General features: G+C 39.3%; 2 protein-coding genes across 5 annotated transcripts in view; both read left to right on the forward strand.

Moving 5' to 3' along the window:
• mapk13 (mitogen-activated protein kinase 13) overlaps positions 1–13,800 on the forward strand; it is a 24,148-nt gene extending 10,348 nt beyond the window's left edge. The window contains exons 6-12 of the mRNA XM_054793242.1: positions 8,482–8,529; positions 9,150–9,264; positions 9,677–9,748; positions 12,097–12,176; positions 12,687–12,765; positions 12,836–13,009; positions 13,652–13,800. Of these exons, the coding sequence (XP_054649217.1) occupies positions 8,482–8,529; positions 9,150–9,264; positions 9,677–9,748; positions 12,097–12,176; positions 12,687–12,765; positions 12,836–13,009; positions 13,652–13,737 (654 nt within the window). The 3' untranslated portion in view covers positions 13,738–13,800. The remainder of the gene's footprint in view (positions 1–8,481; positions 8,530–9,149; positions 9,265–9,676; positions 9,749–12,096; positions 12,177–12,686; positions 12,766–12,835; positions 13,010–13,651) is intronic.
• Positions 13,801–15,488: 1,688 nt separating this feature from the next.
• brpf3b (bromodomain and PHD finger containing, 3b) overlaps positions 15,489–18,009 on the forward strand; it is a 28,270-nt gene continuing 25,749 nt past the window's right edge. For all 4 annotated transcript variants that reach the window (XR_008572986.1, XM_054792876.1, XM_054792946.1 and 1 more), the window contains exon 1: positions 15,489–15,638. The gene's annotated coding sequence lies outside the window, so the exon portion shown is untranslated. The remainder of the gene's footprint in view (positions 15,639–18,009) is intronic.

Genomic DNA, 18,009 nt, shown 5'->3' on the forward strand with positions numbered 1-18,009 from the left:
CCAGCAAATAGTGAAATAGATGCTACTGTCACATGTTTTGATAGAGGTCTTATGCAGTGATTGTGTTTTTCTGACAAATCTTAAGCAACATTGATCAAATGTAGAATTACTACAGCTTTTGCTTGGACAGCAGTCACTGTTCAACTCCGATGGAAAAAAAACAACCACACGTCATGAGTGAGACTGGGAACACCGAAGAAAGTTGAATTGCAAGGTTTAGAGTGTGTGTAAAGCAATGTGCGGATTCAGTCCTGCCTCATGCACTCACTTCCATATTACGTGTATTATAATTCACAGTAGCGATACCATAGGTCACAGTCTGATAGACTTCTGATTGCCCTGTTCTCGTGAGACAGCTTTTCTCTAAACAAGAAATATTGTCACGTTTTAATTAGAGATCGACTGATCGGGCTGATACCGATAACGTTTTTTAGTAGTCAAGGAGGCCAATAACCGATATTTGGTGCCAATATTCATTTGCAGCATTGGCGACAAAATTTAGCATAACACACATTTTTAACTTGCTTTAACTCAAATTATTTTGCTTATTCCGTGCAGTAAAATTCATCAGAGTACGGTAGTGAGCAGACATACTCATAGTTAGGTTATAGGTCATGGTGTGCCATTAGTGTTCATGCAGTAATGCAAGGTGTGCAAACGTATTGTTTAACATATACTCAGTAAAGGTATACATTAAAACATATTGAATGAATTACAAAATGAATTAAACAATTAAACCATATTCAGCATTTTTATTTTAGCTAGATCATTTACTGCAAGTGAGCAGAGCTGCCACTTATGTTTCTAGAATGTTATTGGGCACACAGTAACATTACCAGTAGTTGTGAATTGTAGCTCAGCAATCTGTCCGTGCTAAAAAGAGAGAAAGCTTTTTTGCCTTTGCCATCAAGAGATCATGACAGTGTGAATACCTGACAGAAAATGACACCGAATCCACATTTTTGCCAAGACTCTGGCTTTTAAAGGCTTTGGTCTTGTTGTATGACATCCCCATCAGCATTGTAGTCCAATAAAAGTGACTTACCCCCCACTTGGTCTCCTAAGTCCAGTTCTGGTCAGATTTCCATGATGAAGAACATAGTTCCACTTAGTTACTGGGGACAATTCAGTAAAGACTTTGGCTTCTCAAAACAATAAGCGTTCAAAAGATTCATACATTTGCATCACAAAAATGCCTTCTCAAAATCAGAACTTACAAAACGCTTGGGGTTATATGTCTGTCTCCCGCCGTATTCCTGCGCACTATTGCCTGTGTGTTCATGTGTATGTGACGAAGACGCTCGCATCTACTCCTGCAACGGAGCGCCGCGGCTATATTGTTTACATATGTGTTCCACAGCGGAAGAAGATGCGCGTGTATTCGTCACATTCACATGAACGCAGAGGTGACAGTGTGCAGGGATACAGTGGGGGACCGATATAACGCCGAGCGTTTTGTGAGGTTTTAGTTTTTGAGCAAGCATTTTTGTGATGCAAATGTTTTAATCTTTTGAACAGATATTGTTTTTAGAGTTTAGTTTTTTGGGGGGGGGGTGTAAGTCACTGTTATTGGACTACAATGCTGACTACTTCATGTTAAAAAATCCAAAATATCCCTATAAACTTTTCATCAGCTGATAAACAGCCTATTTCACTTTAATGCTCGTTTGCAATAAATTGGTTATGTAAAAAATGTTTTGTCTCACTCCCATTTCTTCTTTTTGCATTTTGAAGCTCTTCTTAAAACGTCCTTAAGATCCCAGAGTGCAAAATGTAAATTCTTGCAATTTTTCAACTTGTCTTAAAATTGATATACCGTAGTATATCTGATCTACTGATCTTCACCCGGAAAAGTTTTTATCCTCTCCACTGTGTTTGTGAGCACGGTGTCTGTGAGCACAGTGTATGCACAGCTTTTACTGCTGATTGGCTGTTACCCGTGACATGACTCTGCGTGGAACCAATCAGATGGTGCTGAGGGTGGGACAATGCTTGGAGTCAGAACTACAGACAGAGCCTCAGCGGCTGCATCAGAGCCAAAATAACCCACTTTTAAATCGAACTCTCTTAACCTCTCTTAAATCGATCGGCATTCGGATTTTGAAAAAAGCAGATGCCGATATGTGTCAAAATGTTGAATATCAGCCGATAATAGCGGCCGGGCCGATTATCGATTACAGATGTTTGTTTTTTAAGATTACATTTTATGGGTGTCCAAAGTGTGCTCCCTTTTTATTGGCCTTGGCATATTCTAAAAATGATGATATGATGTTACATGAATTTTGTTTGTCATGGATAACACACAGCTAAGATGTTTTGTTCAGATGGCTGAGCATGTATTGGCCTACAAAGTATCTTCAATGTATAAAAGTGTCCTACACATCCTTCAATAGTTTCTTACCTTCAATTCATTTACTTACATAATGCACAAAACAATACAATACATTTCCACCTACTCTGTCTCCTAGCTCCACCCAAGTACAATTTACTCAAAGCCATTCCACCTCATTGCTTTGTGTAAACTTGAATATCAAGTGTGGCACTGACTCCACCCCAAGCTGAACCACGCATTCTCACCAAAGATTACTTTGTCATACTTTTTTTAATGTTCTAGTCTCACACGGCCGCAAAGGAGGGACAACTCCATCTTTCTTTTTCACTTCTACTTCTAGAAGGCGTATTGCTGTGCAAAGTCAGCATAATTCATGTTTTTAGGTTTTAGTACTGGTTGACTTCCAAATTGTTCTGAGAAGTGAATACATTTGTTGCATGCTCAAGCTGTCCCCATCATAATACCTTTATTTATTAGAGGCAATGTGTTATGTATCATTTTAGCATTCTCAACTGCCGTACAAACATAAAAATAAGTTAACCTCTGTATAATTCAAACTAAATAAATAAAACCTACCTGTTTTACTGTGCATATGACAATAAAACTCTTGAATCTTAAACTACTCACCCTTTGAAGATATTAGTGATCAACGATACAATATTTTTTAATTTGATACGATACCAATTACTTTTTGGCCATTTTTTTTCTATGCTGATACCCACACACAAAAAATAATGGCTATTTAACAACTTTATTAAAAGTGTATGTCATAACACATAACACGTGTATGTCATAACAAATGGCCCGGCAGCCTGCCATGGCAGCAATTGGCCAATGAACTGCTCTGCTGGATGAAATGCATTATGGGGAAGAAGTTCAAATAGTTGTTTTTTAATTTTAAACTCATATTGGTACTTGCCTTGTATATTTCATAGGTATACCTTTTGAGTGTTAAGTTGTTGTGTGATGATATTAGTGTTCTTTGTCCGATGACACAGTAAGTCAGACTATTATATTGAGTAATGACCTCCTGCGATTTCCAGTGGGTTGACAAGCTCATTGTGAGTTCCCTTATAGCTTGTGATTGGCTCCTGCCAAAGAAAGAGCTACCGTTTCCTCAATGACTTGCGAGCGGCACAGTATTTAAATGATCAGTAGTAGTTCCGAAGTGTAGGACATGTCATGAGATTAGAACATGGTCATAAAATAGCCGCACTGCTGCATAAGCCGCAGGGTTCCAAGTTTAAGAAAAAAGTAGCGGCTTATACACCGGAAATTATGGGAATATGTGAATGTGCTTGAAATACTGTACAACAATGTGTTTGACACTAGTTTCTCTATTAACTAGGGCTGTCAAAAATAAGGTGTTATTGGCAGTAACTAATTTACTTAATTAATTACGTTAAATTTGTTTGTGTAATTAACATATGCGCACCAGAGCAAGCACGTCTCTCTGTTATGACGGCAGACGGATCCGTCGTCATAAGCACAGTGGAGCACATAGCACAATGAAGCACAGTGGAGCGCTCCCACACAGTCACAGAGTCTGACACTTTTATAACTTAATTCTGACCTGAACACATCAACAGTGGTACAATTCCAACACCATATACCGTATGTATCTCCAGCTCACACATCACTAGTCAGTTCATCCTGGGAACAACACTTTCTCATTCTCATGACAAGAATGCAAGATACATTCAGGAACACTCCATACAACACAAAAAGGGCTTTAGAATGTGTGTGTGTGTGTGTGGGTGTGTGTAAATAAACAGGAAGATAAAGAAAAACATGAAGTGGATACTCTTATCAGTCACTTTGTAACTCTTAATTCTGATATGCAATTTGCTACGTTTAAGTATGCTGGAAAATACACTGAAAACAAGTACATTTACCTTAAAGTACGTGATGTCTTTGAAAGCAACCCCTCATTGCTCATAATAACGCGGTTTAAAGTGTGATTCAAATGTTCTGCTATTACAGTATTAACGAGACGAGTGCTAGACAAATAGACTTTTAGACTTGTGTGGTACCTTTTAGCTCCTAAGTTCCCAAAGTGGGGTACGCAGATTTTCGTAGGGGGTATGTGAAAATTAAAAACGGCTTGCCTACATTAGCGCCAAACACTGACACCTCATGTGAACAGCCACAGCGCAAGTAGTAGCTAAGTACAGTGCAGAAGAAAAGTCAGAGCATGAGGTTGTTCATTGTTGTGTCTGTTACATGAGCAAATAAGTAGGATTGATGATGTGCATTAAAAGTGTTTCATCTTGAAGATTTTTCGAAATTATTAATACTGTGTGCTACAGTTCAAAGGTCACTATTGTGCACATGACCAAAACGTAGCATTTGTGGAGGTCATACAAATATGGTGGAAACAAGCTAGCAGGCGCAGCGAAAATGAGATGACTGACCCCCAAAAAGATGGCAGAGAAAAGAAAGAAAACAATTTTCACAATGAATGAGAGGGTTTTTTTTTTTTCTACGACACAATCTGGAGACGTGTCACACACGCTACCATGCTAACTACCCACAGGGAAGCGCACTACCAGCAGAAAGAGCCCGCGAGTTAAAGGCAAACGGCAATCTTTTCTCAGGAGACCAGTTAAAAACTCCCAAAAAGCAACAGAAGCCTCATTTAGAGCCGTGCAATTCTTGATTAAGAAAAAGAAAGCCTTTTTAGACAGGGAGGTTGTCAAAGAAGCAATGATGCTAATTGCTAAAACTGTACTTCAAGACGAGAATGGAACCAATGTAATCTCCACTCTCTCCGGTGTTCAACAGGGGGCAACTAGAATGGTAAGAAGAGTGTCGGCGATGTTTCACATGATTTATTATTTGTACAAAAAAAATACATAGTAATCCATGATTTGTGAAAAAATGTTAGTGGCTCGTGAAAATGGGACATTGTGATGTCCTGTAACTGTTGTAGAAGTGATCATTTCAAAATATTCAACTTGAAAAACACGTGCACTTAAAGAAAATATAGAAATTAAGTGTTGTATATTGATATTCAGGGTTTCCCCTATTTTTTTAAGCTGTGGTGGTGGGCTGCATGGTCGTGCAATACATTTTTTAGATGACAAATAGCAATTTTTTTACTTATTTATTTATTTAACTTTTATCAAGTAGCCGGACATGAACCGAGAACATTGCAAAACTTTAAATTTAATGGCAAAGTTGCTGAGAGCACTGCCAACATTTAAATGGCACTGAACCTGGGGAGCACACAGGACTCACCTCTCATGGTGACATCAGCTGATGTGCGCAGGGTTCTAAACAAAACAAACCCACGAAAAGCAGCAGGGCCAGACAACATCTCAGGACGTGCACTTCGGGTTTGCTCATCAGAGCTAGCTGATGTGCTTGCTGACATATTTAACCTGTCGCTTGCACAAGCATCTGTACCGACCTGCTTTAAGTCCACCACCATAGTGCCCGTACCCAAGAAGAGCAATGTGACCTGCTTGAATGACTATCGCCCTATAGCACTCACTCCTATTGTTATGAAGTGCTTTGAAAGATTAGTCATGACCCACATCAAAAAGAGCATCCCGGCGGCAACTGTGGACCCTCTACAGTTTGCATATCGCCAGAACCGGTCCACGGATGATGCAGTCAACACTGCCATCCACACAGCCCTTTCTCACCTAGAGGGCCAGGACACATACGTCAGAATGCTATTTATAGACTATAGCTCTGCTTTTAATACAGTCAGCCCCCACAAACTCACAAATAAGCTCCTCACACTTGGCCTGTCTCCCTCCCTCTGTAACTGGGTGTTTAACTTTCTCACAGGCAGACCCCAGTCAGTCAGAGTCCACAACCGCACATCCAGCTCAAGAATTGTGAGCACTGGGACCCCACAGGGGTGTGTGCTGAGTCCACTCCTCTACACGCTCTTCACCTACGATTGCGTGGCCTCCCAGAACAACACCAGCATCATTAAATTTGCGGATGACACTACAGTCATCGGACTGATCACTGGTGGTGTTGAAACATCATACAGAAGAGAGGTGGTGGACCTCATAGCTTGGTGTCGTGATAACAATCTCCTTCTCAATACAGATAAGACTAAAGAGATGATCATCGACCCAAGAACAAGGGAAAAGGAGCCACATAGTCCCCTGTTTATTGATGAGACTGAGGTGGAGAGGGTGAAAACCTTCAAGTTCCTTGGCACACACATCAGCGAGGACCTCACCTGGTCTCACAACACCCAACAAATTCTGAAGAAATCCCAAAGGAGACTGTACTTCCTGAGAAGACTGAGGAAATTTGGCATGTCTACCACAATCCTGAGTTGCTTCTACAGATGCACTATCGAAAGTGTCCTTACCGCCTCCATCACTGTTTGGTACGGTAACTGTACAACACGTGATAGGAAGGCACTCCAGCGGGTGATCAAGACCTCACAGAACATTGTTGGGGCAGCCCTCCCCTCACTGCAAGACATTTATAAAACTAGAGTCCTACGCAGAACACACAACCTCATCAAGGACAGCACACATCCACAACACTCATTATTCACACTCCTACCGTCAGGCAGACGCTACAGGAGTTTGAAGTCCAGGACCACAAGGCTGGCAAACAGCTTTTACCCACAGGCCATCAGGCTTCTCAACGAAGCACTCGCACACGCCGCACGCAACACACGCACACACTCTGAGCACTTTATTTATTTATTTATTTATTTATATCTGTATTAATGTCTCTTCTGTTGTTGTTGCTTAATTTATTGGTATATATGTTTATGTGTTTGTTTCTTATGTTCTTATTCTTTCTTGTGTTTTCTTTCTTTTCTTGGGAGAATGAACAGAATAAGATTTTCATTGCATGGTATAACTGCTGTTTTACCATGCACATGACAATAAAACTCTCTTGAATCTTTATTTACAAAGCACATCTCCACTCAATGTGTGCTCATTTGTCATTAAATAGAGGTGTCATGTTTGAATCGAACACCTTTAAAAATACTAAGCGGTGATCCAAATATTCTGTGGTGAACTACTCAACGTTATCTGGTGAGCTACTTTTTGCTTACGTGCTACCTGTTGGAGATCCCTGTGATAGCGTGCCGACTAAAGTTGTACACAGTACATGTTTCTGGTGCACAACGTCGACACACAACTAGTATTTTCAAGATAAGCCTTCAGTATTATAATGACAACAAGAGAGCAAGATTGTTAAGTGACACTTTAAAAAAGTAAGTTGTGATGATATTCGATGATTTATGTATCCCATGAACGTAATAGCCACTTGTAGCTTCGAGCTAGTTAGATGCCGCCAGCCAGGCATGTATACAAAAATGCCAGAAAGTGGAATGACATCGAAATGTGAGCGATCACACACGCTGGCATAGATAGGATTACCATGTGACAAGCTGTCATCAATTTACTACACATTTCACGGGCTATTGTTCATTCTCCCGATAATAAGAAACAAAGTGAAAGTCAACACAAGACCTGAAGTGTCACTGGTCAAGTGAAAGCAAGGCAGACACTAGGCAATTCCGGTGCATGCTTATCAAAATAAAGCGCAGTGAAACATTTGTATGATATTTTAAATCGTTTTCAAACTAATTGTTTACTTAAAATAGTTTTCAAGTAAAAAAACAACTCATTTTTAAGGTGTGGCGGCTTTTATTTTGTAGTGGCGCACCGCCACGATCAATTACATGTAGAGGAAACCCTGAATTTATTCTGTTCTTATTAAATCATTGTTGGTATTTTTAATGAGAAATCATTAACATGATCAATGTCTTCCTATAGATTAACATCATTAATCATAAATAATAACATATAGTTAAAGGTAAATTAAGCAAATTGGCTATTTCAGAAGTGTGTATCAAACAGGTAGCCCTTCGCATTAATCAGTACCCAAGAAGTAGCTCTCAGTTTCAAAAAGGTTGATGACACCTGGTTTGGAGGATTTACCCTGCTTTCACTTTAGTCACAGTACACACTCAACACATATTATGTCACAGCACTTTATGAGTAACCATGGAAATGCAAGTGCTCAGCCTATATTTGGCTCTCCTGTCAAAGCGCCACTGAAGTAGGCAGTGTAGAAAATAATAAAGCTTGCAGTACAAGCAACCGCAAGGTGCAACAAGAAACATCCTTCACTCATCTCCTCTTCTATTGCAGGACCTCAAACCTGGAAACTTGGCGGTAAACCAAGACTGTGAACTGAAGGTTCGTACTTTGTTTGCAGGGGTTTTGCAGAGACAAACACGTACTGGAGGGTCTTTGATTAGCATCTTTGTAGTAGGTCCTTTAAAAAAAGCAGAGATTTCCTGTCATATAGAGTATCTTTGGCTTGTGTTTTTTTTCAGAAGGTCCTTAAAAATAGCAGAGCATCCTGTCTTACAAAGGATCATTGGCTAGTGTTTTTGCAGTAGGTCCTTAAAAACAGCAGAATTCTCCTGTTATGTAGAGAATCTTTGAAGAGCATGTTTTGCAGTGGCCCTAAAAACAGCAGAGCACTCTTCTCACATTGAGCATCTCTAGTATTTTGTAATAGATCCTTAAAAACAGCAGTGCGACCCTGTCATAAGGAGGATTTTTGATTATATGTTTTATAGCAGCAGATGCTTTTGCAGCAGTTCCCCTGTTTATATCGAGGATCTTGTTTCCCATGTTTTAAAGTGAAGTCGCAGGCCGATCTGCTGTCATTCACGTGCAGCCCCAAGTTGAATTGGCCGTCATTTAATCTGACATATTAAACAAATCTTTCTTTGTCAGGGCTTGTTTTATTATATGTTTCTTTAATTGCATTTTTGTGTTTAATTGAGTTTTTCCCCCCTCCCGTGCAGATCCTGGACTTTGGGCTGGCTCGGAGTACAGATGCTGAGATGACAGGCTATGTGGTGACCCGTTGGTACCGGGCGCCTGAGGTCATTCTGAACTGGATGCACTACACACAGACTGGCAAGACAATCATAGCTATTAATGTTATTTTAAGAAATTATATAATTTTTGTTGTCTCAGTGCTGAGCGGGTCTAGTCTCTGTTTTAAGTGTTTCTTTTTAAACCATTGGCTTTAGAGGGGCATTATGGGTCTTTTTTTTTTTTTTTGGCATTCTAGCACTCGATGTTGCATCAACATTCTATCAGAAAAAAAGACAGGTGGCTCTGCTGTCCAGGGCAATAAAAAGGATGTATGCTGCTCCAAGCAATAGCTTCCCTAGCAAATTCCAAGTCTATGAGGAGAAACACAATAGTGTCCTCTCGCACTGTTGAAAATTGGAATTCTGCTCATTTTTGTAGCACATTTTTAGAGCACTGGGCCAATGATGAAGTGCTGTCACTGACACTTGTTCTTGTGTGCGGTTTATTCTAGTGGACATCTGGTCTGTGGGATGCATCATGGCCGAAATGATCAATGGAAAAACCCTTTTCAAAGGCAAAGACTGTATCCTTTCAGCCTTATCAGCCTCTCTGCCATGGAAATAACAATATTGTTTGTGTTAATAGCTTTACTATTGAAATGTTTAATACATTTTAGCGCTTTTGCAGTCAGTCCACTTTTTTTTATTTTGGCCAAATTTTGGCCAAAAAGTAAAGTCCTTAAAAATCCTTCAAACAAGTCAATCATCTCAAAGCTTTTAGTGTAAGAACATTAAGCGGCATGGAACATAGTTTACCGCGTTAATACTTACATCTTTGTGATGAAAAGCACCACTCTCAGCTTCATCTCGATGCATTCTCCTCAGTTGACACTGACAGTAGCAGTGCTGCTGTACTCGTGTCTACGTTTGTTGTGACTGTGAAAAAGGTGGACACCTTTGGTAGTTTAGATGTTTAAAAAAACTGTGCCTTTGCCTCTTTTCCGCTCCAATCGCGCCAACAAGTTTGCTTGCTTCACTGCCGTCTTCTGTACAACATGCAAGGTAACATGGAATAGTCCATTGCATGAGAAGGGAGGGGCAGCGGTCAAAACTAACTAACTAATGATAGATTAAGCATTTTGATGTAGTTTTCAGCACATGAATTAGGATTAAAGTAGTATGTACTTTAAATTAAAGAAAAATAATCAATAATTTTTAATGAGACGTTTGGGGGCACCTGGAAATCTCCGGGCCCCAGGCAATTGGCTGTGTTTGTAGGTGTTAAGTTGGTAGTGTGTGGAATCTCCAAGTGACCAATGTTTTGACTTATTGCCACAACCTTTTACAATACACATGCGAGGCATGATTTATAACCTACCGTTAACTTTTTAAAACCCGCAATCAACACAGTAGCAGCTGCAGTAGGTAGTGAGGTGTTGTGAGTGATGCGGAGACTAGCGAGGTGTTGTGTTACTACGCCAGAAAAATATAGTACTTTGTGTTAGCTGCTACAATAATAATACCGCACTGAAGCTGCTACAATAATAATACCGCACTGAATCTAACAGCTGTACGGCGCTCACCAGCTCGCCCATTGCTGGGTTGCACGTGACGTCACATCCAGTTGTAGTCATCACCGGCACCGGTAGTTGAGCTTTCATCCACTTCTATCTGCTCAACCTTCCATAGTAGTTCCCAAATCGCTCCCTGGGCACCCATCCATCTTCTATACACTTTGGTGACCCCTGGGCTATATGGTATGAAAGGGGCACCTTTCATATCGGTATATGCCGATACCGTGCGTTATCACAAAAATTGGCCGATATGATCAGTGGCCCATTGATCGGAGCACCCCTACTTTCAACGTTACATTTTCTGTTGTTTAAAAATTTCTCGGGTAAGCCAGCGTCATTGTCAGTGAAGGAAAATTAATATGTCCATTCAGAATTAAACTATTTTCTTCTGACACTTTTCTTTTTAGGGACGAATTAATAGTTATGGATAGCTTACCGCGGGGTAGCACACTCAAGACCAAGGATTGTAGAGTTAAGAACAGTATAAACGACTCTGCTGCAAATTAATGGAACAGAGTGAAGTACGGCATGGAGCTGAAAGTCTGCCATGATAGGTCACAAGAACAGTCAGTAGTTTACAGAACTAGGACTGCGCCCAGAGTAAGAGAGGTGAGTGGGGCTAGGCGGAAAATAGAATACAATGTATTCACTAGGTCTGAGCTGAGTATAAAATGAAGTTAGACACTGTGCGTACAATTTTATAAAATGGATTAATGTTATTTAGTAAACCCAATAAATATATATGTGTGTGTATATATATATATATATATATATATAATGTGTAAAAATCCATTACACTGCAGAGATATGACCTACAGAAAAACCTTTGCAGCAGTATGAAAGAACCTTTTTCCTTCTTTAATTTACTTTTTTCCTTCCTTTCAGTGTAACCAACGCTTAACAATCAACATATAAAATAATAATCCATCCATCTATTTTCTATGCCGCTTATCTTAATTAGGGTCACGGGGGTATGCTGGAGCCTATCCCAGCTCACTTTGGGCGAGAGGCGGGGTACACCCTAGACTGGTCACCAGCCAATGACAGGGCACATATAGACAAACAACCTTTCACACTCACATTCATACCTATGGACAATTTCGAGTCTCCATTTAACCTAACATGCATGTTTTTGGAATGTGAGAGGAAACTAGAGTACCAGGTTTTGAAAATGCACAGTTCCTCCACTTTGGTGTTAAAATAAAAATCACAGAGCCCGGCGTGGGAGCCGCGGGTTGCCGACCACTGGGCTAGTCACTAAAACAGTGGCAGAATGTCAACAAATCTAACTTCTTATTACATACTAGGACACCTTCCAGAAGTCGTGCCGATAAAGCCTTGATTCTCAAACCTTGCAGACATGGACCAGCTGACACAGATCATGAAAGTGACTGGAGTGCCTGGACCAGAGTTCATACAGAAGCTAGACAGCCAGGAGGTACAACATGTGACAAAAGTTTATTTTAAAGTTGGTAAACTTTACTGTGGATAGTTGCTGTTATTGTGAATCATTTGAATCACAGCCGATACCACCATGTTTAATCCCTTTTTCCCTGTTATCTATTACTGAACACATTCAAATGAATATAAATAACAAAATGTGGAAAGCCATACATTTTGGTAGCTGGAACATGTAGCAATTCTCAAATTTTCAACTGTTTCTCTAAGGTGAGATCATGAAGGGCAAAGTAACGATGTCATGAAATCGCCTCAAAGCAGCCTTATATATGATGTGCACCTTGATCTAGCTGCTCACCAAACTGAATTAGTTTTTCCTTTCACCCATGCACATCCCTCCATAATGTTCAGTGGATCTTTTTGTATAGTCCTGCTAATGAATTATTAAAAACACTGATCAAAATGATAGCTGTTATTTATCTGGGGACCATCATGATGTACAAAACCAGCCTTGATCTCTGATGATCTATTTTTTCCCCCTTAAAAACAGGCAAAAAATTATGTGAAGGCCCTTCCTCACTATCCCAGAAAAGACTTCTCAACACTGTTTCCCCGAGCCAGTGCAAAGGGTGAGTTCAATTTATATTTTTAAAACTTTTTTGTATTACATGTACATTCACTGACTTCCACAATTTGCAGGTATCGACCTGCTGGAAAAGATGCTGGTTCTGGACGGTGACGAGAGGCCCACAGCCGAACTGGCACTGGAGCACCCATACTTTGACAGCCTCAGGGACCCCGATGACCTTCCTGAGCCCGAACCTTACGACGATAGCCACGACAACGCCTCACTATCTCTGGAGGAGTGGAAGAGTAAGTAAATTAAAAAACAGCAGTCTAGGACTGTGGAAAAGGCTTAGGCCAACATTGGAATATCTAGATATTTTATTAGATAAGAGACAGGCGTGGACAAACTCAGCTCTTTAGCATAGAAGCTACAGACACACAAAACACCTTGTGCCCAGTTGCTACAAATCACTTCTTTCTTAAACTTGTCTAAATTCCATCATCAAGGTGAGAGTGTGCTGCTGTCATCATTATACCACTCACAGTCACTAGGAGGCATATTTGCACTGTATCTGGGCTTTGATATGCTCTGCTGTGATAACCAGTGTCCTTAATTAATTTCTGTCTTTGGAATTTTGGCTTATCTGCAATTACATGCAGTTTTTACTCATATAGTGTCTAACAATTGAGAGGTTGTGTGAATTTTACAGACGGATATAAGCAAAGGCACTGCACATGTGTCCTGTAGTGGATAGAGTAAACTCTTATCTATTATTTACTTTTTAAATAATTAACCACTGCCCTGGAGTGGACATTTTGTGTTTATGCTGTTTGGATCCACAACTTCACAAACATGCTGCGGAAGAGCTGCTAGTGAATAGTTGATGTTAAAATGACAAATGTTTTTTTTCCTGTAAAAATGCACAGTGCTGTCCTCTGGTCTTGCAGGGTTGTGTTTCCGAGAGGTGAAGAGCTTTGTGCCATTCCCCCGGCGAGACTCGAAGAGGAAAAACACACTGACTATGTCTCCCTGACTTACGATTGCATGTCATGTAAATACACACAGTATATACAGTATATGCTCATGTTCTGACTACTACACAGCCACGTGTGCCCTTGTTAATATGCAAGGATTAAGGATTTTTGTTATTTTACTTTTGCCATGATTATGTTTACATTTTGAACTGTCTTGCCACTTTTCACTCAAGTGTAGGTGTAAAACTTCCTTGCTCATTACATTTCTGTGCAAATTAAACATCAGAATGTGTGTGCTCAATTCCCAAATACTGTAGTATAGTATTAGCATTAATATCACCCCAAGTACATGATATGTAATGTCAGACGGACTATGACATTTTTTGGGGGTCATTTTCTATACAACCTTATGTATAATGTAATGACTTCATTTTAAGGCAGACATTTGTATGTCTTCCACAAAAGCTATTTTTATGTCAATTTTTATGTTATTTTTATGTATTGTCACATAAACTGCTGATTAATTAACACTCAAAAATCTGAATAAGCAGAAAAATGTATACATTCAATACAGATGTTTCAGGTGATATTTGAATGAATCAACAATTTACCAGATTAATATACATTTTTAAGTTATTTAATTGACAATTTTGCCAAAAACCTCTATACATTGGGTGACTGCTGAATAAATGATACACTGTTGCACCCAGATCATTCATTGGGGGTTTAATTTTAGTAGTTTAATTTGCAGTTTCAATGCTTTGTGTCAACTTTAGAATACACAATTATTATTGAATCATACACATCTACACTACCAGTAAAACAAACATTTGGACACACTTCTTATACCATTGAATCCGAAAGTGTTTCCAAACTTTTGACTGGTAGTGTACTGTTTTGTGCTGGTCCACTTAATGAGTTAATTTTAAGACAAATGTCTGTCACTCCCCAAATGTTGATATTTTTTAAATGTTAATTATCTTGTGCATTTACAAGGAAGGTTTTTTTTTGTGTCAATACATAGGTAACAAGAAGTGAGAAGAGAAAAAATGAAATTGTGAATTAGTTTATTAAATTGCAACTGAAAAAATTTGTTGATGTGTTAAATATATGAATTTACGAATTTTTGCAACCAAATGATATTTAATTCCAATAGATTTACGTATCATTTAATCGATTTGATATTTAATTTTGGCACAAAAACCCTCCGTTCACATGCGGAATTATGTTGCACACAGTCAATTCTTTGCGGATTCAATTTGCCATTTGAATGCTTTGTGTCAACTTTAGAATATACAATTGTATTACTGAAGCGTACATGTGTACGTGTCTTGTTTATTTGTTGCTGTTGTCATGTTTGGCTCTGTTTATTAGTCTGGGCGCCAAAATCATGGTGAGGCGGGGTCAAATGGTAGAAGCGGAAATCAAGAATTTCATGTTCAAATTAAAGTAGACCGAAGCGCTCGAGCGCGAGTATTATGCCAGTATTTATTGCAATACTTGTCAAATCAATATATTTAACCAACACGATACCTTAAGTGTTGATGAATGTTAAAGATCGATTACTTCAATATGGCCAATTGCGGGTTTTTTGTGTAGTACTTTTATTTGATGTGCACGGAAGTTGCATGCCAGCACTAATGTAGCCGAGTACGCTACATTCGCAAGTGAGCTAGCTAGCTTACTACAAAATTAGGTCGACATTACATTGTTTGTTACAAGATTATTGCGGAAATGTAACTAGTCCGCTCGTCGAATCTATGGATCCTAGCGCACAGACCCTCGTCGGCGTTTTATGGAGGGACGGCCGCGTTAATAAATAAAACGACACACCGGCTGTTGCAACAAACAGTAAGTTAGCTTGTGGCTATTGGAGTACAGACCACAGGCTTGGTTGGCAACCATTGCTCAAGAAACCGCCGACTGTGGATCTACTTGTGCCACCCGGTTACCATAATAGGTAAGGATTGCGTATTGCTATGTTACTAATACTTTAATGCTTACTATTTATATTGTTTCTTGTCTCTGTTAACGTAGAAATAAGGCAGCTAAGGTTAGAAACATCATATGAAGTTAGCAGCCTGGCTAGTTAATAAAAATATTATACCGAAGCTCTGTCATTACACGTCCCTCACTCAAAAATGGACCCACGTCAATGCTTCAGAATTACAAGACTGAACGTTGACCATAACCCGCTTATTTATTGTGTTTTTAAACTGTAAATATGGCTGACTGTGTACTCCTGAAATAGGGACACAGGCTGCGGCGTTCTTCAAGGTGATTGGCTTACGAGTGATCAGTCACATTTTCCGGAAAGTTGATTGGCTCAGAGCTTTTGGTGTTGTGACTACCCTCCGATTAGTGTTAAATTGTTAGTTACAGTTTATGAAAGTAATTCTGCAACCTCAAGCAAGTCCCCTGTGGGAAGTGAATACATGTAACATCAATATATGTGTAGGAATGTCCATCCGTTATATATTTTTTCTAAATTCTGCTTTTTCCGTTTTCATTTTTTTGTTTTTCTTTTTACAATTATTTTATCACCATAGATTGTGTATTTACTTCTGTCAGTGAATAAAATGTTAAATAAATGCAAAAGTCCTTACATTTATTGATGCAATACATAATTGGACAATTTTGCCCAGTATTTTTCTAACTTTTCATTGCTAGAGTATTGTCAACAAACATATCTGTGCTTGTGGTTAAAGAAGATGTAGTTGAAGATGCAGTTGTTTTATTAATGTAAGCTACTATTACAGGATGTGTGCCGCTCTTATTTTGAAGGTCGGAAGTGTGGTGTGTGTTGAAAATTTTTATAGTTACTAATTGAGATAGCTAGCTGGGTGCCATGGGCATCCTAAAACTTTCATTTACATGACCGAAAATACAATTTTGGCACACTCTGTCGCGCGAGCATGTTCCGCTAAACTAAGCTAACCCAGCCAGTTTACACTGGCCATTGCTGTACTGTGCTGAGTGAAGAGTGTTTTTGCAGACTTACAGTACTTCAGGAGGGGGCTGGTTGGTGTTGAGGACATGCCGCTATGAATGAGCGGCCCGCTGGGGAAATATTTCCTCACACAAATGTTGCTTCTCCTCACAATTACAGAATTTCTTTCACAATACGTCAATATCTGCAAGATTCCGCGTTTAACAGGAGATTCCGTTTTTATTGACCAATTCCGTGACTCCGTCCGCGATTCTGTTAACGTGGAAACTATAGGGCTCTACTATCGCTTGTCCACATTCGGGTCACAGGAGAGCTGGAGCCTATCCCTGCTGACTGGCGAGAGGCGGGATACACTGTGGCAATATTTTTTGCATATTTCATTCTATTTTGGGTTACTTATTAGGGATGTCCCGATCTGATCTTCAGGATTGGGATCGGCTGCCGATCCGCTGTATTTTGAAGATCGGATAATATCGGCTTCCGTCACGAGATCGGGCCGATCCAGACAAATGGGCCAATGATGTATCGCATCAATAAATGTAAGGATTTTTGCATTTCATTCATGGACATTTTATTCACTAACCCAAAAAGCACACACTCTATGGTGGTAAAATAAGTGTAAAAGGTAAAAAAAAACGGAATTCTAAAAGATTAAAACAGAATATTTGGGGAAAAGTGAAATGGTTAAAAATAGTTTGTTAAAAAAAAAAAAGGTCATATATTCTAAATCACACCACAAATTGGTCTATAACCATGTCAAATGATTAGTCCTACCCTATAAGTATTTTGCACGACCATTTTTTCCAATTTTATCTTTTATGGGATGGACTTTTATTGGATTAGGGACCTGACTCACAGAAGTTTGTTCCAAAAGCCAAACAATATTGTTGGTCATGCTGTGTAATAAAAAAGTAAATTCAGCAATACTTTGGTTACATTATTTGTAATGCTTTTAAGAGCTATTTTCAAGAACATATTCAATTCCAAAAATTCATGTTTGTAACAAAAGCTTATTTAAAAAAAAAAAAAAAAGGATCGGATCGATACGTAACATAATAAACAAGTAATACAGTATATGAATGGACATACAGTATATGCTATATCAGGGGTGCCCATTACGGCAGTTGCAAAGGCAGTGTTGGTCGCGTGTCACCTGCATCATAACCCTCACTTCGTAGATGTCATATGACATCAGTCAGCTGACATTAAGCCCCTTCCTGATTTGATCTTGTGCTGTGGCATAAAAAAGGTGGAGAACAAATGTTGGCACCCACACATGGATAATGCAACTTTCATCTTTATTATTGTTGTATTGTGTTAGGATTACGGATAAACTAACTAGCAGTAAAATGCCGATATCTATAACAAAAGTTATCTGTTC

The sequence above is a fragment of the Dunckerocampus dactyliophorus genome, chromosome 1 (genome assembly GCF_027744805.1).
Source record: "Dunckerocampus dactyliophorus isolate RoL2022-P2 chromosome 1, RoL_Ddac_1.1, whole genome shotgun sequence".
Taxonomy (NCBI): Eukaryota; Metazoa; Chordata; class Actinopteri; order Syngnathiformes; family Syngnathidae; genus Dunckerocampus; species Dunckerocampus dactyliophorus.